Source organism: Perna viridis, chromosome 9 (genome assembly GCF_037379345.1).
Source record: "Perna viridis isolate PV_CMFRI_1.1 ecotype Kerala chromosome 9, ASM3737934v1, whole genome shotgun sequence".
Classification (NCBI taxonomy): domain Eukaryota; kingdom Metazoa; phylum Mollusca; class Bivalvia; order Mytilida; family Mytilidae; genus Perna; species Perna viridis.
Window position 1 is genome coordinate 37,414,226 of NC_142453.1, and position 25,837 is coordinate 37,440,062.

Below are 25,837 nucleotides of genomic sequence, written 5' to 3' on the forward strand. Positions count from 1 at the left end.
ACTTACTTTAAAAAAAATCAATTTTAAATAACTATACTAGATTGAAAACAAATTGTGTTTTGATCTGAATCTTAACATATTCTAGTACGGTAATTGCCTCATGACATCAGAAGGAGAAGACAAATAAACAAGAATTTAGCATAGACGATGTTATAATAATTTTGATACTGCAATTTTCCCAGGATTGGTGTCAGTCTGCAGTATTGTGTAATAATCATTCTGTTTAGCCTTTTGGTGGATCATGAACGGATATGGTGAATGTAACAAATGTACCAACGTATAACCTAAATACATTTAACAGTAAATACTTTCAGAGAACACTAAATGGTCTTCAATAAGAGTATACACACCTTTAAGTAAGCTCTGGAAGACCCCGACAACAAAGTATAATCCACGGTAACAGATCTAGAACGATGAGAGTTCTTCAAAATCAAACTAAAAATTATCATAACGACACAAAGACACATTATTGACCAGCATCTCCTGACTGTGGACATGCACATGAAATCCGCGGTGGGGTTAAACTCGTTTTATATAAGGACTTATCCACTCCATTTAATGTAAGGTCAAAAATGTACTGAAAGAACAAACAAACTATATAATATTCATTCAATAATACATCCAATTCTCTCCATGGAAAACCTCATTGTAAACCGTATAGACAAATGAAATGTCCACTTATAGAACGCTCACAGTTACTGTAAGCTAGCTCAGAACATAATAAAGAATGACAATACCATCAAAACGACCAATAGTAGAAATAATCGGTCACGACAACTCCAGTGGGCTGGATATGGAGAAGTACTAAATAGTACTAAATAGGCAAGATTCGATGTACTAATAGTACATATACCATACTAAACAAGAAGCTCACAGGGGCCTGAATCGCTCACCTGGTTATTTTTTTTTTTTTTGTCTTTCAATGCCAATAACCCTAACAAAGCGTTTTCCAACAATTTTGACTCATGAAGATTTTGGTAGGGCTTTTTATAAAAGTCATTTCACTAATTGAAAGTTTCTTTCTATCTATTATCGTTTTCAAGATATTGACTGAAAACTACCAAAAACATCATTTTTCGCTTTTCAAGGGTAACAACTCTAACAAGAAATCGTTTGGTAACTTTCATCCATTGAGACTTTTGAAGACCTTATCATGAGGATCATTTCAGCAATCGAAAGTTTCTTTATATGTATTATTAATGCAGCAGACGGCTAAGGATTTTTCGAACTTCAATGGGCCTAAAGGGTATATGGCTATATAAGTTTTCTGTATTAATTACAGGAGGGTCTAGGTCAATTGACCTCAGTACACTTCAATGAGTAATCAAAGTGAAATCGTTCATTGTAGGTATCGGAAAACAAGTAACATGTAAAGATTACGTGTATTGAATTTCAAAAATGTAAAAAAGAACTTTTTGTTCTCAAAAGGTGACTAATTAATCAGAGAACAAAATTGACTCTAAAAATTGTTGCATTTTAGTGCGTTTTCAATGATTAAGAGGAAATAAGACATCGTAGAATATTACTATATGTATCTAAATATTCTGTCGATTGACCCCTCCTCAAATTAATGCAAAATAACAGAAAACTTTACTGTTTTTCCCTTTGATAAGTACGATATTCAAAACCTACATTGCCTTTAAATATTTGTTTGTGTAATATTTCTTACGTGTAATCTATTCGTTTGATGATCTTATCAATTGTCATTCAAAAAATCTACAGATTCTTCAGATAACATCGCACAATAAAAAAAAACTTGGCAACGCATTCTTTATGATGAAGTCATTTTTGGCACCGGACTACTTTTGGATCATTTGGGCATCGGATGACTAAAATGCCACGAATTCACAAAAAAAAAAAAAAACCCCCCCCCAAAAAAAAACATGAACTGACTACACTCATTTAATTCCGATATTTTGATCGAAATTCACTTATATCATTAAAAAATGACGTGCTATCTAGATTTACCCGAAGTTCTTTTATTATTTTAGAAAAAAAAAACAAATTCAAATGTTTTTGTTTTTATACGATACGACCTTGTTTTTTTTTCGATGAGTTCTTGATTTAATTCGGTGATACATTGTAATTTGTAGAAACCATTTTCTGGTGCCAAACGTGTAATTTTGATAAGCTTTTCGTTTCTTAAAAGTCCTTGCCAAGAACGATCTGCGTGTATGTGCCGCGTTACATTGAATCTATCCCATGATATATGGATACAAGAGACAACAACAATCGTATTTTATGTTAATAAAACACGATAATTTATATTCCGACCCCTGGTAAAGACGTACACAAAGCAATTCGATTTATCTTTAAAATATCACACAAAAATTCACGTGGCATCGTTACAATCAATAATGCGCCGTTTTGCGTAATATGCAGGTTTGTTATCAGTTTAAATGAATGAACACAGAACTCTCCGACATCCCACATAATTGAGCTACAAACTATTAGTTCAAAAGCCTTTTTCAGTTTCTAAATTCAATTTAGTGAACTCAATGCCGAAACTATCTGTCAAAACATTCATAACTTGAGCAATCATCGATGTAATTAATTCTGTCCATAGATACGTACATGTCATCTACATGTAGCTGCAACTACATGTATTTCTAAGTCGATAAAGTATAGCTCAATTGCTACAAATTGTCGCATAGATATCAATGTAGAATCAAGCGCGTAGTATCAGACCCCTGTATTCAGCAATAACTTGTATTAAAAGACTATGATAAAACAAATTTCCTACGTAGTGTATTCTATGTAAAAATAACCTGAATATAAAGATCTCCTGTCATTAACCAATATAAACGCCGACTCTTAAAATATGAAGGGAACACTATAGCTATATTCCTTGAACACCTTGATTCATCTCTATCATCACATATAATCGTACATACATCTAGTTCTCATAAGTTATATTAAACGCAACCAGTTCATTTCTTGTAATAACTACAATGTATTTTTCAGTGACTGAAGACGGAATGAATACATGAACTGGACACACTTGGATATGATCAATGCTTTGATTTTTCAATTGACAATACATGGATTTTCAGTCGATTTGGTAATACTCTATACAGACTGGTTGTTCAATGGGGACTTAGTGTGCCCCTCTTATAGCCGATTTGTCTCTCTACTGCTATGAATTGTAGTTCATGACTGAACTCTTTACATATCCTTCAAAACATGATCTTTTCATGAATTCACTAATACTATTAGATACATTGATGATACTTTGGCCATTGATAATCATAACTTCAAAAACTATGTTCAAGATATCTACCCTAAATAACTTCAGGTGACTAATTCTAGCAATAACAGTACTCATACACCTTTTCTTGATTGATATTACATTAGAAAATGGAAACCTTTAAAATGAAATTGATGACAAAAGAGACGATTTTTTTTTCCTATTTTTAATTTCCATTCCTAGATTGTAATATTTCCAAAACGCCCTTTTTGGTATTTACATTTCACAACAGTTTCGTTTAGCTCGTATTTGTATTAGAGTGTCTGATTTTAATGATCGCAATAAATTCCCCACAAAAAAAAGGTTTTCCATCAGGGTTATCATTATCACAAACTTCTAAAAAATTAAGTCTGCATTTTTTTCATGTTACAAAACTTAATACAAAAATATAATAGCATTTGTAGGTTCTTAATGAAAAATGATAGTGCCCATCCAGTTTTTTTACGGAAATATAGTCTATCGTCGTCCGTCGTCGTTAACAATATTTCAAAACACTACCTGACCTATAATTGGAACCAAACTTGCTATAAATGTTCCTTGAGGTATCCTGCATAGAACTGATTTGGTTTTTTTAATCCGTTTAAAAACATGACCGTCGTTACTAAAAATAGAACATAGGGGTCAGACAGTGGTTCTTCGCATGTATCTCCATAACCGTTAGGTTTAGCCAAATTCTGACTTGGATAAAGGTGATCAGTATGATTCGATCTATCTGTAGTCAAAGTTTCGTTTTAATCTGTTCTGTCATATTGGAGTTATTGTCCCTTTTCGACGTTTTTTTTACTATTTTTAATGCTATTTTTTTCACAAATCGTCTCCTCTAACTTTACTTGACCAATCGAAACCAAATTTAGAAGGAATGTTCCTTTGGGTATTCTGCATTGAACTGATGTGGGGATTTTTTATCCTATGAAAAACATGACTGCTGTTACTAAAAATAGAACATAGGGGTCAGACAGAAGTTTTTCGCATTTGTCTCCAGAAGTATTATGTTTAGCCAAATTCTGACATGATTAAATTGTTCAGCATGGTGAGCTCTATCTGTGGTCAACTTTTCAATGTAATCTGTTCAGCCATGTTGGAGTTATTGCCCTTTTCCCACGTTTTATCCCTATTTTTGATGTCATTTTGTTCAAAAGTCTTGTCCTTTGAAAGTACAAGACCAATACGAACCAAACTTAGTTTATTCCTGAAGGTATTCATTGTAGATCTGATATGAGGATTTTTGATCCGTGCAAAAAATAAATAAATAAATAAAAAAAAAACAAAACAAAACAAAAAAGACCATGGCAACTGTTACTAAAAATAGGACAAAAGGGTCAGTCAGAAGTTTTTTTTATATCTCCGAAACCGTTAGGTTAAGCCAAATTCTTTCAATTACCGAGATGATCCTTATCATAATGCCAACAAAAGTCTTAAAGGATCACAGTTGTTAGACGACTTCTTGTAAGAGTTATTGCCCTTGAAAGGCGACAAATGAGGTTTTTGCAGTTTTCAGCCAATATCTTGAAAAGTATATAGTGCTGTGGACAAGTATCAACGTTTAATGGACCTAGAGTGTATACGGCTATATCATATTTCAATGGAAAGACAAATCAAATTTAAGATATAAATGTGTGGAATAAAATCGATATGAACTCCGAAGAGATCGACGGATCTTGCTTCGTACATACATTCGAAAAACTGTAGAAACAAAATAGGCCTACCCTGGGTTAAACAACATGTAAAAAGACTACAATTTCGGTTTCATTCAATTACCTCTCCTGTACCATAATTTATTGATGATTTGTACAGTAATCAGTTCCATCTCTCAAAATAATCCGAAATGTCCTTTTTATCCGAAAGAATTCTCAATGGCTATGCACCGTGTATGCAGGACTGAAAATTTTCCAACAATGTTAGAACTGTCAAATTTGCAAAGCAAGTCTGTTGTTTAATCCGCGGGACTCGAACTCGTACCTCTGTGATATCTATGACAACATCGCCTGCACTAAGTCCGGCGCCATAGACCACCAGGTCAGCTAGGCTAAAAATGTATGTATATTCCTTCGCTCTGAATGTTGCATTTCATCACAGTTCCCAATTTCAGTAAAAACATATCAAAATAAATTTTCTTGACAACCATCTTCAGACGCGATCAGCATATTATTCTACTGTTGTCCATGGCGTTGTGACACTACAGACCTCCCGTCTGCATGTTTTGCGTTTCACCATCTCCGTCTTTTCTTTTTCCTTATCACTTACATTATTGTGATCACTAAGATCGACAGTATACTTTGAGCAAAGTCTGTATCCCTTAGAAAAATATGGAATCCTTTTTTTCCGTGCAAATGGAAAAATAATTTTAGCGGAATCAAAAGAATATAGGGACAAAGACCACACATGGAAAACAGACACACACAGCAAAGAACATAATTAACAAAATAATACGTACAAAGCGACAACAACTCGGACTCCACTTAAAACTGGGCTAGGTGCATCCGTAGGGTAAGTGTCCTCTGCTTTTCTAAGTAGGTCAAGAAAATTATGAGACAAACGTCTCAATATCTGTGGTATCCTTTATCTCAGCCTGGGTTAAAGGGCCCGACTAAATGCCGTTCTTCATTTGGTTTAAAACAGAACTGCTATGAAGACTGCCCTGTAATAGTGAAGAAACAGATCTACCAGAGCGGCACAATTTGTATCTGTATTTAATAAAACATGTCCAACACAGGACAAATATGATGTCGATTTAAATTACAACATTTTGATAAAATTATCGGTGTTTTAGTATGTGTGTGTGAGTGTTCCATTTTTCTTGGAATACGTCGATAGCGATGTTATGGCATTAAATTCTCTGTCTAGATTTCAAAATCATGCACTCCTGCCATCAAGCACACTTTATTCCAACTTATTCTAAGAAAAAGAGTGTATTACTGTTTGTCAGTTAATTTAACGCCCCCCCCCCCACAATACACTCGGTAAGCTTTGTCTATAGCTCCCGTGTTTTGAACAGTGACAGAATTTAGTCATATCATTGAATTAGAATGTGTTGTCTAAACATTCTGTCAATATTTTTTAACCACACAATTGTGACGGTTTTGGTTAATTTTTCATTATTATCTCCCCTTAATACACATGGTAAAGTGAATTTTACTCTCGTTTGGCAGATATATTTCAATACTGTTTAGCGGATTTGATAGTCCTATTTAACAATTACTTGTAGGTATTTTGAAGAGCCAATTTTACTTCTGTACCAAAACAAGTTTGATATAAGATTTGCATATAGTCTAAATGTGTAATTTACACATTGTCTTGGAATTTGCTTTACAAAGTATGTTTCATAGATCATAGGATTTGTATAGATCCTTCTATCTTCTTAATAACTTTTGGAAACCTGATTCATATCGGGAAACTCCATCTAAATGTTGGTTTGAAAATTTAAGTAGTTTGATTTAAACTTTGCTAAATTTCAAACTAAATTCTGACTTTAAAATGAAGTAAAAAGTAAAATATAAAGCTTACTTAGCTAATTTATGTCCGTCATCACTTTGTGGCCTCTTTGAATTTTTAGTCCGTCCTCTTTATTTACCTCGCCAGTGCCGTCTATTTAAAAGCCGTATTGTTTTTGAAAAGTGCTATTGCATAAATTACTTCTATTTTTTAAACATGTACACAAACTATTTTTTTAACTGATGTTTACAAATGTTGATGTTCTGGTTTATAAAATATGAAAACTAATAAAGTCTTGAGTCTTATTGCCATTTTAAAAGCTCAGATATCAGTGGAACGAACTAGTCTAGAATGCTGCAACATTATGGTACACACTGTCGTCGTTAAATGTTGATATAAGGTCTGTCGTCTGTTGTTTCGTTTGAAGGTTCATATAGAGTACTTTACAGGTTTTCTTTCTATTTGTTTAGACAGATATATACAGATATAAAAAAGCAATTCTAGACCATTCTAGTACACAGGGGGTACGGATAAACATATTGTCCAAACCCGCCCTGTTACACAATATATTTCGACTTTTTACACGATAATCTAATGAATACCTTCCCTTCATATCATAAAAGATTTGCATTATTAAAGAGAACTTAAACAGTTTTCCACCATTCAAAAAAGAACAGGAATGAAACTATAAAAAAATCAAAGAAAAAATGAAAGGTCCAAACCATATAAAACAAACAAATTAAAAAGAACAACAAAAGTAACCAACCGACCAAAGACAGATTGAATAAAGTATCAACATTAGTATTTCAATTATCTCCCCTTCATGAAAAAATAACTTTCAAATATTTATATAAAAAATCTAACAAACACAGCATACTCTGGATTGTTAACCATCATCGTGCAATTATAACATTTTTGCGGCTATTATTGCAATACCCCAATATTCAACTTAATTAAAAAATTCTCATCTCAATTACATCGAATAATAAATCGTTATTCGGTAATCTATGTTTCAAAATGTTTGCATTGAAAATCGTTATTCTCACAATTCTTTTATTTACATAAATCTTGAGGCTGAATCTCTGTCGAAGAAGTTAAATCGATAATCGATCACTTGAAGTTAATCGATCGGGTCGGTACTGCATCCATCCAATAGCGTGTCCCGACCTCTTTTTCCGATTTCCCTTACCACTGATTAATATATTTACATATGTACATAACTGAATACTCTGTGGCTAAGGAGTTTAGATGAAGGATTTTATGTTTAAAATATTGTTCAATGTAGAAGGAATATGTGTGGTTTTATAATGTAAATCGTAAACTATGGAGTGTGATTGAGGAAGGAAGCAAAATTCGTTACACTTTTGTGTGGAAATCGATCTTCGGGATAGATCGCTGAGTTTTGTGATCATTTATTGTAAAAAATGGCCGACTTGGAAGCTGTGCTGGCTGATGTCAGCTATCTCATGGCAATGGAGAAATCAAAATCTACTCCAGCCGCCAGAGCAAGCAAGAAAATCATCCTTCCTGACCCAAGGTACGTAAAAATTCCAACGGGCACCTGCTAAAGGGTCTGATCAAAACATAGTTCCCCCGATCGTCTGCATTAAAATATTTCATTTGAATTAAATTGATATAGAATGTAATGATTACTTTCTTCTTATTTTGCAGTGTAAGGAGTGTTATGCATAAACATTTGACGAAAATGGGTGAAGTAACGTTTGACAAAATATTTGGACAAAAATTAGGTGAGTAGAGATTTGCGGAAGTGATGAGGCGGCTCGCGCAACATCAGCTACATAATCTATACAGAGATGATAATCTATCAATATAATGTGTAATCAGACTGAGTACACACAGCTTCAGTGGGCAATGAGTAATGGATATTTAGTTCTGTTGATAGAATATTGGAATTGGTGTCTTACTTGTGATTGGGGATTGAAAATTTACTCTTTACCAATGTTGACCAATTTGAAAAAAAACTTAGTCAGTGCTTCAGTAGGTTTATTTTGATTTTTCAATGAAGTTAAACAGAATTTTTAATTTTTTTTCATTTGGTTTGTTCTTCAGTTAGATTATGCTTCAGATCCTCATTCAACATGTTCGGGACAATTCATAAAATATGGCTACCCAGGCCTGTATACACAAGGGGGGATGTGGTTGCACCCTCTTTGAACAAAAAAAAAAAAAAAAGCACAATTAAACTGTTTGTTTTGCTCCTTGTATGACCATTGAAGTTGACATTCTGTGTGAAGTCTGCACCCTCTTTGAATAAATCCAGTGTACTGGTCTGGTACCTTCCTACATGGATTTTTTCTTGTATATATCAAAGTAGAAATTTATTGTGAATGAATTTCAATGAAATATGAAGATAAAATTAACAAAAATAATTTTTTAAAGATGGGTTTGTTTTTATGAGTAAAACAGGCAAACTGGATATCTAGAGCTCCCAACATTATTTGATGTTCATGACTTTTTATGAGTAACTCCATGGGTATTTCTAGAGAAGCAGAGGATGCTTACCCTACTGGTGCACCTGGTCCATGCTCCCAGGTTTTAATGGAGTCTGAGTTGCTCATTTGCTTTTGTTACTTTGAATGATTTTATTTACTTTATGTTCTTTGTTGTGTATGTCTGTTTTCCATGTCAGGTCTTTGTCCCTGGATTACATTCTTTTGATTACTGCTTTAACCTTGGTTCCCTTGATAACTCTTTCATGTGTGTTTCCAAGGTTTAAAAAGAATGCTTGGGAAATTGGGTGTGACATACATGTACATGTATGGGTATATGTAGTAATCATAGGTATTTACAGGCAATACATCTGCATTTGACACCTTGTAATTGTCTGAGGAGACAATGAATGAGGGATAAATTGTTCTATTTGTACAGAGGCGTTGGTCTGAACCCTTCTTCATTGGTCCTATGTTTTTAATCAAAAAGCACAATGTCATGTGAGCATTTCTCTTTTTCAGGATTTTTATTATTTAAGGAATATTGTGAACAAATCTGTGATGAGCCAGTTCCACAACTAAAATTTTATGAAGAGGTAAGTGATTTGGTAAATTTATTGGTGTTTGCAATGTACTGATGATTGGAGATGGATGGATGGAGAGTGAAGTCTCCTGTAGGAATGGATGGAAAGTAAAGTCTAGTGAAGACTCCTATGGGAATGTATGGAGAGTAAAGTCTCTTATAGTTTGAATAGTGATATAGGAAATTTAATCTTCCATGGTTTGTTTGTTATACACTTGCTGGGGAACAGCTTTAATTTTTTTTTATATACATTTACATGTGTACGTGTACATGCACATTTACATTTATATTGTAGTTTGTACTACATGTATGTCACAAACTTGCTCGTGACATATACATACATATACGAAAGGGCATTGTTTTATGGACTTGTAGAATAAAACATTTTCTATTCATATTAGTTTAGAGATATAACAATAAATATCTAGGGCAAATCAAAATCATTAAAATCATTAAATTATGGATGTGTGTTTATGAGACCAATTAGTAAATTAACATGTATTTATATTTATATTCATGTTCTGTTGTATTCTGTCACTTTTACCATAATGAAAAATAATGTGTTGGAGTTGGGTGGCATGCCTACACATCTACATATACATGTATGTACATGTGTGCTGTTGTTTCTTTGAGCTAGCATGTTAAAGATCTGACTCAGTATGTTATTTTAGTACAAAGAAAGGTCTGTTTGATTGGTTCACATCCTGAAATGCATGAAATATCTGCCATAGGATGCTAGACTTGTCGCCATAATCAATCAACCAATCAGTCTACAGCCTTTCAAAACTTGAAACCTAATATGATTGGAAAGAAAACACAATCAAGATTATTTTCTTGGGATCGCTTTTGATGTCCTATTTGATATAACAGAAAATCAAGGTTAGGATGACTTGTAAAGGATTTTGGCCCTCTACTTGTTGGAATTAGTCAAGAAGATACAAGTGTACCACTCTGAAGGAAAGTGAAGAACTTTTTGCAGTATTTTGAAGATACAATACCAATTTTTCATGGGAATCATGTTGAGTAATTGCAGATCTGTAAATTTACAGTAAGACTTAATTACATTTTGATAAGAACACTTTTTTGTATTGTTTGTGTAAATATGAATCCTATGAAAATTCAGTAGAAATATAGCAACATTAACAAAGATGGCTAAGAATACCTCTATAAAAAGAAAGTCAACATGGGTACTGATATCAAATTGTACATGTATTTTGTATGTGTAATTTACTTCCTGGTTTTGCAGATATTGAAAATTGCAGGCTTCTTTTAACAGTGATTTAGATCAAGTACATGTAGTGCAGTTGAGACAGTTTACAAATACATTTAAGGAAACTTAAGTGTATATACTTATACATGTACAAAAATATATGTCTCACTTTTGTTGAGAAAACACAAATATGTTATGATTTACTTTGAGTCTATTTTTGCAACAATTTAATGCCATGGTGATTTAGTGATTTCAATCCCTTCTGTGGAGGTCAATCTCACAATATAGATTTTATCTTTTATATAGCTAATGTAGTAGGGTATTTAAGAGATAAGATGTGTAATAAAATGCTCATTCAAAATATGGAGTGGGTGTGTTTGGAAGAGTAACCACTATGAACATTGTCCAAGTACTTGCTAGAGTAAAATATTTGGTGTTTATGAAGAATTAGAATAAGTTTATAGGACTATCTCTGATGGATGAACACATATACATGTACATGTACATGTGCACTCTAACCACATACAATTAGATTTACATTTGTAGATACATATACAACTACTTGCGAACTGTACACATTTTCTAGCTTTTTGGGGGTATTTCGATGCATTTCCTTTCAGGCTGTGGGTACTTGTATCTTAGGAAAACCAGTAAAATTGTGAAAATTTAAATGTAACGCTACATGCATATCCCTATAGTTTCATCATTTGTATACAGTTTTATTTTAAAGAGTATGCATGTTTATGAACAGTCCAATTTGTCATAGAGATCAATGGATTTTAAATGAACAATTTGAAGACAAACAACAAGTAATCTACATATACTTGTCATTTCCTTCCATGTTCATCTCAGTCAGTATGTGTAGTATATGATCAGTTGAGTAGATGCATGTATTTGTGTTAAGCAGTCTCTCATTTATTAGGTTAATTTTAAGTACCTGTAACTATCAGCTGTTTAAGCAAATTAAAGAATTTATTTTCAAATTATTTCTTAGAGGTGAAATACAGAATACTTGGCTCACCTGAATATACATGTACATGTACATGTACCTCAATTTTTTATCAATTTATACTTACATGAATTACTTCAAAGTTTTCTGCTAATGTGCAGATCTTAAACCTTTGTGCATAGACAGGTGTTTTCCTGGAAGTTAATACATTGAAATGTACTTGTAGTATATGTAATATATATGAACTTGGTGTTCTAGCAGTCTGTAGTGCTCTCTTCATGAATTCTTCATATCTAGCAAATATCACTGCCATTTAGTAAGGGTAGATATGTACCGGTACATGTACAATGTACACATAGAAGTCACTATTTTTATTTTGATTTAAACATGATATGGTATAGTGGTTAATGAACATTTACATGTTTATCACAATCTTTCTTATTATTCTTGCCAACTGTCTTTATAGCAAAACCTCTTAGAAAAAATAAATACAAAGAGTTTTTTTATAAATGGGTCATGAAATAATAGGTTCATTTCAAGTCATCCTTAACCACAACAGCTTATGTCAGAGTTAATAAAGGGTAAATCATTCCACTTTCATCTTGTTAATGCTCGAAATTCCTCTACAAAAATGTATATTTCTGTGACTGGGGCATTCTAATCAGAGTATCAGGTATACATATTGATTAGATCATTGGTAGAAAGATATACTCTGTGTTTTCATTGTATTGCTTTTTAATATATTAGTAAATAACTATTAAGACTTGGCTATGTGTTTAGTGGAATTTACATACATGTACATAAAATATACATGTATGTGTTCTTTCTGGGATACCTGGAGTCATGTTGGGTATTGGACTATGTATGATTGCTGGGATACCCTAAGGCATGGTGGATATTGGACTATGTACGATTGCTGGGATACTCAAAGGCATGGTAGGTATTAGACTATGTACGATTGCTTGGATACCCTAAGGCATGGTGGGTATTGGACTATGTACAATTGCAGGGATACCCTAAGGCATGGTGGGTATTGGACTATGTACGATTGCTGGGATACCTTAAGGTATAATGGGTATTGGACTTTCCTGTTGTCTGTATGTACATGTACATGTACATGTACATGTGTATGTATCATTTTTAGCTCACCTGGCCGAAGGCCGTGTGAGCTATTGCCATCACTTGGCGTCTGTTGTCGTCATCAACAATTTTTCAAAACTCGTCTTCTCTGACACTACTTGACCAATTGAAACCAAACATGGTATGAATGTTCCTTGGGGTATCCTGCATAGAACTGGTGTGGGGATTTTTGATCCGTTGAAAAACATGGCCACTGTTACTAAAAATAGAACATAGGGGGTCAGACAGTAGTTTTTTGCATATATCTCCATAATCGTTTGGTTTAGCCTAATTCTTTCAATAGCTGAATGATCCTTATTATTAGGACTACAAAAGTCTTCAGGCATAAAAATTGTCGGACAACTCCTTGTAAGAGTTATTGCCCTTGAAAGTAGAAAAATGACCTTTTTTTTTTACAGTTTTCAGCCAATATCTTGAAAACTATGATAGATAGGAAGAAACTTTCAATTGCTGAAATGATCCTTATGATAAATCATACCAGAGTCTTCTTGAGTCAAAATTGTTGGACAACTTCTTCTTAAATTTATTGCCCTTGAAAGACAAAATTCAACCAGGTGAGCGATTCAGGCTCCTGTGAGCCTCTTGTTTGCTTGTGCCATGGATTATTATCAGTTTTAATTCGAGAACCCTCTATGCACATGTCCGATACGCATCTTCAGCATGATGACAAGCATATTGGAAGAGGTAGGGTCAATGGTATATACTGAAAACTTATTTCCTGGTTTAATAGCTATTAAATTCACTTTGGGTGACACATTTTGAGAACCCTGTATACTTGTACATATGACAACTGAAATAACCTTTCTGTTAATCAAGCGTCTCATTTGTAGCTTGAGGAATATTTAAAAAAAAAACATTACACTGTGTGAATGGATGTGCATCTCACTAGCAAGGTTGTATTATGACATGTTTTATTGTGTAATTTATATAATATACAATGTACATATTACATTTTGCAAAATAGACCTGGATTTCACCTCTAAACACATTGCAATAGATAACATAATCTTAAATATCATAGTGTAGACATCACATTGACTAGAATTAGCATATGAACTTGATGGTTTTTGTAAATATGTCCTTTGATGATTGTAGAAATGCCCAAGGTGTCAACATAATCATATGCATAACATTTTCATTGCTATACATGTACATGTTATATCTGATGCACTTGTTGATGATTTAATCTTGCAGTTTTTGTGGTTTACTGTATATGTTATATACCACTACATGTACAATGTATACTGACAATGTTTACAAATATCCAAAGGATATTGAACAGAACCAGCTGTTGCCTTAATTCTTAATTTCTTGCAATTGTTCAAGGGGGCAAATACTGTTACAGTCAATGTAAATATTGGCAATTCTGAATCCAGGTTTAAGATGTACATTGTAGTCAATCATTGGTAATCCATGAATGTAATGCATTTCTCTATTAACTGTTTTACATGTACATTTATTTGTTTGTATCACACTGTGGAGAACAGTAGCTACAGTGTACATGGAGGGTGTTTGAGAGTGGTAAAGAAATCTACTATTTCTGTACATACACATGTATGTAATAAAATGCCCTGCCAACTTGATTTTCAAAGTGTGTTGTTACATGTACGGTACATGTTGCTGTCTGTCTGTCATACTGGTCCATTATTCCATTTGTACCTTTTGTTAAAACTGAATCAGGGTAAAACTTGGTACAGTTGTACCTTTAGCTTAGTAGTATACAATGAATCTAAGATAGATGCTATTTTATGGCTATTACTTGGCAGTGTTGATCAAGGAACATTACTGCCAAATTGACCCATTTCTTGTTTTTCAATTAATTGCCTTGAGGATGGTTCATTGATACATACATCTGTCTTCAAAATTTGAATTTGATTGTATTTTATCATGCACAGTAATTTATAGAAATGTCATTTTTAGATAACAGTAATGTTGAAAAAATAATTTGATAAAGTCTGAATGTAATATTGGATCAAAATATATACGTGGGTGGAATATTTTATCACTGGATTGAATGTCAGTGTGATAATAGCTTAACAACAGATGGTTGGAGAATGTATGGTAGAAAAAAGGGGGAAGACCATTTGCACTAATTGTATTGTTTAGTGGGAGACCAATAAAGTGCTGATTACTCTGAAGGTTAAATGTTTTCCAGGTCATGGCTATGATTTCATTTCCACTTTGCTTCAAGAAGTTTCTAATTATTAGTCCCATAGACAAAAAAAATTAGAGATTTAACAAGAAGCAAACAATAAGTGTAGAAAATCTTCCTATAAATAAAAAAAAGAAGAAATTTACATTCACATTAACCATCAGAAACTTTGATGAGACTAAGTGTATGTTTATATGTGGATCATCTTACCCTACCGGTGATCTGGTCCATGCTGCCTGTTTTTACTGAAGTCCTGCTCTATTTTCCCTATCTAGTCTTTATCCTTGGTAATTTATTCTTTTGATTTCCGCTTTAATCTTGATTCTCTTTTGCTCCACAGTTTCTTTTTCAAACAGAATTTTCAGAAGTTAAAGAACACAAAGGTTGTCTTGATGTACATTATGTACTTAATACATGTACAGTATACAAGTATGTTGTTTCTTGGTGTGTCAGCCTTTTAAATACAGTGTACATGTATGTGTGTTTTATGCAAGTACATACATGTACATGTACATGTAGTTTCTTCATGCTGTTACCCCTTTAATCTGTTTTTTACAGTATGTGAAAATAGCAAATGACCTTTTCACCCTTTTCAGATTTTTACCACAATGGTACTTATAAAATGAATACATGTGGATGACAGAACTGCTTTGATTTTAAGGACAAATGTTCAAAATGTACACATACGTGTTGTACATGTACATATTACTTGACAGCATTATCATAGCTACATGTACATGTAGTCCACTGATTTTACTATTCAAGTATTATACAACTGAAAACAATAATAGAGTATTAGACACAATGACCTTGAAACAAAGATAACAGATAATTTACATCAATTACAAATGTGTGGAATGACCATTTCATATTGATGGGAATCAAGTGGTATCCCCCAGTGTTCTAAGTTAAAAATGTTTCATGAGTGTTTTTAAAAAAAATGTAGACAATTCATATCGCTGTTGCAATTTTGTAAAAAACCTGTGATAATTGATTTTTGCTTTCAAGGGAAAAAACCAAAGGTTAAATAGTCAACTTATCTATGTTGAAATAATTAATACTCCTATTTAATTTGTGTGTGGGTTAAGAATGTTCACATTTAATACCTGGTGTAAGTTCATTGCAAGGTGAAAAAACTCGTTAGCATCCATATTTTAATGAAATGTAATTTGAAATGAATATAACGCTGAAGTCTACTACTGTATTCTCAATTATTTCATTTAATAAAATTGACATGAATCAGAATCGGTTTGATAGGTTCTGATGTTCATGAGGCAGAAACAGATGCCTCATTCTCAAAAATGAGTTGGTTTGGTCCTTGTAAACAAAAGGACTCTAAGAACATTTTTCATTATTTCCAATGATAGACTGGTGATGATACAATTAAATGACCTAGGAGTTCTATGATAATTTTCATAGGTTAAGTATTAAGTGTAACTGTTTGTAAGAATCAGGCAAAATGGGAAAAATTCGAAATATACATATCAAAACCCCAATGATCTGACAATTTAAAATCACTCAAAAATACTTTCTTAATTAAGACCCCGCCTTAGGCGGATCACCCTATAGTGATCAGTGGTCAGTCATTCTGTAATAAATTCGTGTCCGCTCTATATCTAGAGAACCGTTATGATTTCAAAGTTTATACTTAACACGTATTTTGACCAACACCAGAGGGTGTGTCATAATGAATGTACAACTTCCTAGGTCAAAGGTCAAGGTCAAAAACTTTGGTTTCAGTTGACAACCCCATGTCCTGTGTTAAAGATTAAGTCTGCTCTATATCTTGAGAACTGTTATGATTTCAAAGTTTATACTTGACATGTATATTAACCAACATCAGAGGGTAAGTCATAATAACTTCAAATAATGCTGTATATCAGCTTATTTAACACATGTTATTAACAGTGGAGCCCACAGAGATGGCTCCCATCTCAATGATATCTAGTTTGAAAAGACCTCTGCATCATTGGCTTTGTTCAGAAATTTTTCAATAGATTTTTAGAAAAATGAGGTTTGTGATAGAGTTATCTACCCTTGAAATGTTCATTTTTAGTGCATTTCAATGAAATTTTATAACTCGATGCACCAACATGATATGGAAAATATCATCTTTTTTCCTTGATTCTGATGGTGCAAATAGTCAAATTACACTTTCAAAATGATGTTTTTTTTCATACTATGTTTCACCCACTGCCTGATTCTTACAGAGACTGACACTTAAATCTTTTAAAAGAAACAGAAGCATAAAACTTACAGTTGTAGGTATGCCAACCTTTTTTGTACCTTGTACTGAGTAGTTGTTTTTCATATTTGCAAATTGCAAGCAATGTTGGCCAGTTTTTCAAAGAGTCTTAACCCACCAATGCACAACAATCTGGTTGGCAGTCTCATTGGAGAAAGAAAGAACTGTAAACATTTTCCTTGGAATCTTACACTATTTTCGCTTTTGTAAGTATGTGAATGGTTTGAAATGAGTTGATTAAAGGTATCATTGTACTTACTGCAACTTAAATAAATTGAATATTTGAATTTGAAGTCTTTTGTTGTCCACTGCTCCAATTGGACAGTTAACCAGTCTGTTGGGTTGGAGAGTTACCTGCCTTTGTTTAAAATTTTAAAACTGTTCCCTGTGAAAGGTAAATTGACGGCTTATTCTGTCTTATTAGCTGGGAATTTTTTGCATTGTTTCTTATTGCAAGGAAATAACCCATCAAAGCAGGTTATTTAAAAATCACAAATCTGGAATACAATTCCATTGCAGAAAATCACATTCTTGCCAAGACACATTGACATTTATTTTCAATATCGCCAAGTACCACACATTAGGCAATAGATCTTACATCACCCTGAATTCTTTCATCTGTGTTTCCTCTGATTGTGAACAAGTTTTTACCAGAAGTTTCAATACTTAACAGCCTTGTTGTCTTTATCAGAGGTTGATGAGATTTCAATATTGATCCATCAAGGTCAGTATAATTTATATACCATAATGATTCTGACAAGTTGATACTAAATGGTCACAGGTGTTAGATCAGTAATGTGTAGAAGTTCAATTGAACTGCACTGTGAGAGGTACATTCAGGGAGGATTCGGAGGTGATCAGGAGGTTGATATAACGAGAACTTATTTTAAGCTACCTGGCAGTTACATTTAGTTGAGCTACTCATTGGGAGGAGCACTTGGTTAGGATTTAGAAGTCATGGGTCTAGAGTAGTTTAAACTACTCATTTTTGGACTTATTCAGGGAGGATTATTCTCAGTCAAAGAATGGATTGGGTACCTTTCATTGGCAGAGGAGGTTGGAGGTTGATTGAATAATTCACCTGGAGCTGCACTCAGGATTGAGAGGTCATTGATCAGGAGGTTGATTTGGATTTTTGTGAGGTCATTTGAAAGTACTCATATAGGAGGTGCACTTATTGGATTGGATGGTGCATTTAATTTTTAACTTACTTGTTTGATTTAATCAAGTACCTCTAAGTTTGAATTCAAAAGTATTACTCAATCTAGTGGTATCCTTTTTTTTTAATACTACCTTTGTGATACAAGTATTTATGTTGTTTTATCTGTTATCTTATTAAATGTACACTCACAAAGAAATTACCTATAGTTGTCTGTTGTACATGTTGCTTTCTGAATGTACATTTAAGCAATTGCATTTAGGGAGGTTACTTTAGTCTTTCTCAATCATTTGCTACACCCCCATGATTGACTGTTGATAATTTGGGTTTTTGATTATCACATGTAACTCTTTTGTACTGTATGAAACAAAAGTACATTTGGTTGCATGTAGTGCGATGAAGGTAAGGATTTCAGGTTTATCCTGACTGTGTCATTAGTATTATTACATCATATATCTTCATAAAAAAATCATTTATAATCTGTAGCATCAACCATTATTGCTAGTAAAGGTTGAAACAAGTACGGTAATCTGAAATATTTCTTTCTAATGAATTTAAGTATGCAGTGTGCCAGAGTAGTAAAGTAGTGGCGACAAAGTTTTGTCCCCTGCGATGCGTTGCGAGGTGACATGGAAATGCCATCTGTCCATCCATCCATGTTTTCCACTTTTTTTGTAATGCTTTTGCCAAATAAGTTTGTTTTTGGTATTTTGCCTCATTATGAAGAGTTACAGATTAAGTTGGACTTTGGTTAAGGTTGAATAATTTTTACTGAAGTTACAGCCCTTGGACTTTGAAAATTTCTGTGAATTTACAGTTTTCAGCACTTTTATTGTAATGCCTTTACCAATTGATTTGATCTTTTGAATGTAGTCTATGAGAAGTTACAGATGTTTGTACTACAAAAACATTAACAATAGATTACAATGCATGTAATACAAGTAAATGACCTTGTTGACACCAATGAAAAATGCTCACTGCTTTAGGAGTTCTGGGTTTCTTGAATTATCTCTTGTTTTTTTAGTCCATAGTGTTGGTTAGACTACAGGAAACACTGAATTTTCTTTATAAGGCCTAAGTTTTAATATCTTTGGGTTGTCAAGGATGCTGCTATTCACTGTCATCAGCTCTGTCTTCTTGAAGCAAGATTGAATCATTCTCACTGATGCATTGTGGGATGAAAAATCAATTTTGTGTGCATAAAACACTATCTGAGGTAATCATGTTTTTATCCAAATTTGAACAGACAGAGGAAGAAAATAGATTTTACCCAATAATGGGCTTGATGCTACAGAAATTGATCTGAAATTGATGGCTCGTCGAAAAATACAATCAGATTGTTTGTGGTTTTTGTCTGGAAATTACTGAGAATTTATTTCTTTTTTCCGACCAGACACTGAATTGATGATCATGTCATTGGCCAAGTAGACTGAAATATTAGTGAGAAAGTATAGGAATTAGCCTTGTGCAATATATACATGCTAAATATGGATTTTTATGACTTAACTGTATTTTTCTTTGAAATTCAAGTTAAAGACATAAGCTATTTGTTCTGTATAGAACAAATCTTTCATGATAGAATTAGTCTTAAGATAGGATAATGTGTTGTATGTATATCATTTCAGTTGTTTTTTTAGGGTTTTTTTCTGTCTCACCAGATTGATAGTTACTTTATATGAATAAACTTTAAACTTTTTGTACTGAAATCATGAGCAATGGCTGACAGTTGCTCAGCATAAAGCACATGCTATGAGTGAACCCTGATGGGACCTGTTTGTTAATATATAATCAGTAGTTTGAAATAAAGAGATGACTAGTGCTCTTGTCCTTAGGTGCTCAAGTCCTTTTGGCCTTTTAAAATATGATTTTCTATTAGTACATCTCAAGGCCACCCATGGGTCTTCAATAAATGATAAGAAAATCCTGACACCACAAGGGAGGCTGCAGTTGGCCCCAGAACAACAGATTTCATATAGAATCTGTGATCCTACAGAAAGACCAACACACTCTCTTGCAGTTTTGAAGTGTCTGTTTTATTATTTTTATACAAGCTTTTACTCCTTAGGCACAAGCAGGTTCAACTTTTGACCCCAGTTGTGTTGAATTTATGATCATTTTACTGCTTTGAAAAATACATTATATACACCTACCCATCAAAATATGCCAGATGGAACTGTATGTATCTGATTCTGATAGGGGAATAGTACACAGTAAATAAACTATGGTTTTTGATTTAGAGTAAATAGTAGCTAAAGTAATAATCAGTAAATGTCAAATTTTTGGCAACTTTAGAGATGTAGGTGCATACCTGGGTATTAACACATAATTAACTATCAGTTATTAATGTGAATGCACTCTAATAGTGTATGGTTGTTATTTTGTTAGATTTATTGGATTACAATAAATTATTTCAATAGTGACCTTGTTTCTTTCTTTGGTGATCTTGTTTTCAGGCAAACCAAAAAAATAACATTTTTGTGTTCTTATTCTCTCCTAAATTGTAAATTTTAGTCAGGCTCCAGAGGTTGGAACTGTTCTTTATTCAAAAACTTTGTTTATCTTGTGGAAACTTTGGGCTAAAAATGAATGGATAATAGCCTGGAATTCACCATTTTTCTGAAACACCCCATTTTCAAAATCTTTGGATCTGTAACCATAGTGTTAAGTCTGGTCAGGTAAAAATTTAGTCACACCTGCCTGGTAAATGTATGGTGGCTGTATATCTTTCATATGAATACTCTATTTTCTGAACTTTTCTTCCCTTCACTATATTTTTTTGAAGTATTTGGTCAGTTTAACACAATTCTGTTCTAATGCTTAAGATCAATACAGCTTAAATATCAATAAGAGGTACACACTTCTGTTCTGGACACTAATTCCTCCAATCAATCATTTTATCCAGAGTATCTATCATAACCTTGAAGAGATTTATCTTGATGTAGAGACAATAAATCAATACAAAAGCAATATTTGACAAAGAACCTTGCTAAAGCTTTGATTCAGCATTACTTAACTTCTTATCAGATTGTAAAAGAGATTTGATAGGTGTATTTGTATTTAGACAACATTTATTGAAACACACCTTAAAGCCTACGATACATGTTCCTATAATGTACATGTAGTGCTGAGAGTCCTGGATTTGTCAAGGGTTTGAAGGGAATGGTGCTGAAGACTAGATTTGTCTAGGGTCTAAAGGGAATGGTTCTGACGACTAGATTTGTCAGGGTCTAAAGGGAGTGGGCCTGAAGAATAGATTTGTCAGGGGTCTGAAGGAAATGGTTCTGAAGACTAGAAATGATTACCCTTTCATAGTATTTACGATAAGTTTCATCATTTACTTTTGTTACTTTATGCTCTTTGTTGTGTGTGTGTCTGTTTTCCATGTCTGGTCTGTGTTCCTGGATTACATTCTTTTGATTTCTGCTAGAATCTTGGTTCCCTTGATAACTCTTTCATAATGAGTGAAAGTTGAATATTGCAAAATATCAACTCATTTTATTTAATTTCAACATCATAACAAAAGAGCCTCTGTGAGTTAATTAAATGTAACCAGTTGATGTTTTGACATATTCAATTTCGACGAGTTATACATGTAAAGTCCTGTTTCTCTATTATTTCTTTGGAATATTTTGACCACTTGACCTTCAGCGTCTGTCATGGTGAAAATTCTAGCAATCATCTGTCTATTGGTGTCGGAAGAACGGAAGAACAATGTTAGAAATGTCACAACATTGCTTTTGACCAATCAGGTCTTATAGAAAATGATACACAGTCACACAACAACCATTCACAATGGCAAATACTTCATATCACTTGTTCTTATCATGTCATCCACGGTGTGATATCACAAATATCTAGCCATCCAAGAAGTACATGAAATAACCAAATCATAGAGAATTTGATTGATGTATAATGAACTGAAATCATGTGGTGTGCAACCTGTGCAGCCAATTATTTTCAAGCATGTACCATATCTGTTGAGGTTATTTTCAAATAGATGGATAAAATATTTCAATTATTTCTTACGATTTAATTTTTAATTTTAAATTTCAGCAGACAATATTAATTGATGTAACAGTCACATGATAAAACTACAGGGACTTAGCTAGGCCTGTTTTATTTGTACGCAAAATTACGGGGAGGGGTCCCGGGGGGGGGGGGGGGTCGCTCAAGGCCCCCAGTGAGTCATTGCATAGAACCTTTATTTCATCTTTAAAATGTGTGTTTTTATTTTTGTTACTTTTTCCGAAAGTACGTAACTGTGTATTTGCGTATAGGCAGCTACACCCCTGAACTAGCTAAAAAAAAAAATTGTTACATGAAAAATGCAACCAATCAGAATTCAAGTTTTACCAAAAAGTTAAATTATGACTAGATGCATGACTTTTTAGTCGTGATATTGTCAGTTCATAAGCTGTTCTCATTATTGATGCCCTTAAGAACACTTACGTTCTCTATGCTTGTGTACATTGTATAAATAACAACAACTCATTTGGTAATGAATAGTTCATTTCCATATAAGAATAAAGATGACTGAATCCACAACAATTGCTGTTTCAGGAATGACTTCTCAAGACAAAAGAAGATGATTTTAAAATTACCATTGTGACTTTCACCTGCTGACATAATTTTATTTCTGGGTTAGTAAGCTTTCACTTAAGAGGTTTTATAGGGATGCATACTGATGATATTGCAGCAACGGCAACACTTTTGTTTGTTTCAAGTCATTTGGCTGCCATCTTAAACCAGAAATGGATTTTGAGGAATGTCTAATTCCGGACCAATTAGTTGCATCACTTTTTAGTGTTGATATTGTCAGTGAATCCATGAGCTGTTCTCATTACTGATGCCCTTATCACTTTAACGAGCCTTAATAGACTGTTATAAAGGGTAGTTTAAGTGGATGTATGATATAACATACTACATTTTAATGTTAATGCCAGGTGAGCTATTGCCATCACTTGGCGTCTTCTTCATTGTTGTTAACAATTTTCAAACGTCTTCTCCTGCGAAACTACTGGATGGATTTGGATGAAACTGAGCATGATTGTTCTTTAGGGTATCTTTCACAAATTTCAGGCTTTTACCCTGATATTGCCAGTTGCTTTACAGGCCTAGATTTTATCAGTTTGGTAATTTTGTTATTACCCTACATACAACAATCGTTATTTCACAATACTGTCCAGGACTTCAGTATCATGTTTTTGACAAGAATATCACTTCCTGCACACTTTCAGTGCTTTGAGGTCATGATTTAGTCATTGGCCTTTTTGTAGTGGTAAAAACAATGAGATTTATGTAAGGACCTTTTAAGGTCATGACCTTCTGGTACTGTAAGGTTAACAACATTCAAAGCACTGAAAAGGTCAGGATATTGTCTCTCAGTGGAATTGATATTATTTTGTTATTTTGATGTCTCAGAACTACATGTTCATGCAGCATTTTAAAATCAAGAGTATTGTAAGAATTAGTAAAGTTGAAATTTGTTATACTGTTAGTACATGTAATACCCTGTCTGTTATAATATACATCCTTGAAGGTCATTCTATTGTTGGAGGTCTTAAGAGAATCATATTCATTGGACACTCTATAGTTATTATTTTCCAATGGTTATATATATCACTGATATGTACCTTGTCCTAACTTCAAATATTTCATGTAGGTTTCTGTTGTATAACTCTGTCAAGTCTCCTGTTGAGAAATTTGAGAAATTATGAAATTTGCACCCTTACTAATAGCTACGCATAGTTGAGTTTATGAATACATGTATACCTTACTACACTTAAGGTAAGTGGTATTATTATGTAGGAGGGGAAATGTATTTGTAGGTGAAATAATTGCATTAGAGGAATATTTTGGCTGTTTAAATCACTTGAGATGATGTACTTGTATAATGATCATGTAACATTTGCCAATCAGGTATGTATGTCGTGATTGATGTTATTTTTGAGTCTTGGCTGCAATGCTTTGTGACAAAGCTGAGGTAACATAACTTTACAAAATAATTGAAGGCTGATAGAATTAAGTCTCTCCTTAGATCACCCATTTATCACTCAGTCAGTCACACCTCAGATCATCTATTTATCACTCAGTCAGTCACACCTCAGATCATCTATTTATTAGTCAGTCAGTCACACCTCAGATCATCTATTTATTAGTCAGTCAGTCACACCTCAGATCATCCATTTATCACTCAGTCAGTCACACCTCAGATCATCTATTTATTAGTCAGTCAGTCACACCTCAGATCATCCATTTATCACTCAGTCAGTCACACCTCAGATCATCTATTTATTAGTCAGTCAGTCACACCTCAGATCATCTATTTATTAGTCAGTCAGTCACACCTCAGATCATCCATTTATTAGTCAGTCAGTTACACCTCAGATCATCCAGTTATCACTCAGTTATTCAATAACCTCAGATCTTCCATTTGTCAGTCAGTCTTCAGATTGTTGAATTGTGGGTCAGTCTGTCACTCTGCTGATTATTGCATGTTACAGTCATGAATGGGGGGTCAGGAGCCCCTGAAGGGTCATTCGTGTAAAAAAATGAGGATTTTTTCCAATTTTTGGCCTCTGTTTGTCCATAAACTGGAAGTAGTCAATACAAGGGGTTGTCATCGAAATGGTGGTGACAGAAATCATTCTTATTTAGTTTCCAGGTGAAATAGAGTACTACAGATTAATTCTGCTCTGGCGAGGGTCAGAGAAATGAACCCTTTCCCCCAAAAAGCGGAAACTCCTGACCTCTTCTTTTATCTTTCAAGTCATTATTTATTAACAAGCTATCTCAGATAGCCTCATTTTAAAGCACAGTCATGCTGCTTGCAGATGGACACAGATTGTGCTTTCCTAAACTCATTTTACACTGCCAGAACCAATAAAGCAGAACATGGTCCAATCCCGAACAGGTCTGTGCGTAGCACGACAAGGGTTAAGATAAGAGGATGGTAATACAATGTTTTGTGTGCTCTTTTGTATTCACTATCATGTAATTCTAGCTCTCACTATATAATCAAGGACAGCTTTCTTTGTCCTTCATGTCATGCACTTTTTTTCCCTACTAATATTTGCTTCTTGGAATCTGCACTGTAAAGACAAAGATTTAGAGTATGGAATCTATTGGTGCAGGCTAAATTTTGATACTTTATTTGAAGTATTTTTTAAATAAGTTCTCTGCCAAGATAGAGTTTTTGGAAAAAGGTGAATTTAAAACTCAACAAAAATTAATATAAAAACTGGTAGTTCAGCTAGATTATCTGTAGTCT

At 33.5% G+C, this 25,837-nt stretch overlaps 1 protein-coding gene across 1 annotated transcript in view; it reads left to right on the top strand.

Annotated features, from left to right (window-relative positions):
• The first annotated feature begins 7,866 nt into the window (after window positions 1-7,866).
• Window positions 7,867-25,837, top strand: part of LOC148608259 (G protein-coupled receptor kinase 3-like) — an 88,245-nt gene continuing 70,274 nt past the window's right edge. The window contains exons 1-3 of the mRNA XM_088546989.1: window positions 7,867-8,216; window positions 8,351-8,427; window positions 9,652-9,725. Coding sequence (XP_088403115.1) covers window positions 8,104-8,216; window positions 8,351-8,427; window positions 9,652-9,725 — 264 coding nt within the window. The 5' untranslated portion in view covers window positions 7,867-8,103. The remainder of the gene's footprint in view (window positions 8,217-8,350; window positions 8,428-9,651; window positions 9,726-25,837) is intronic.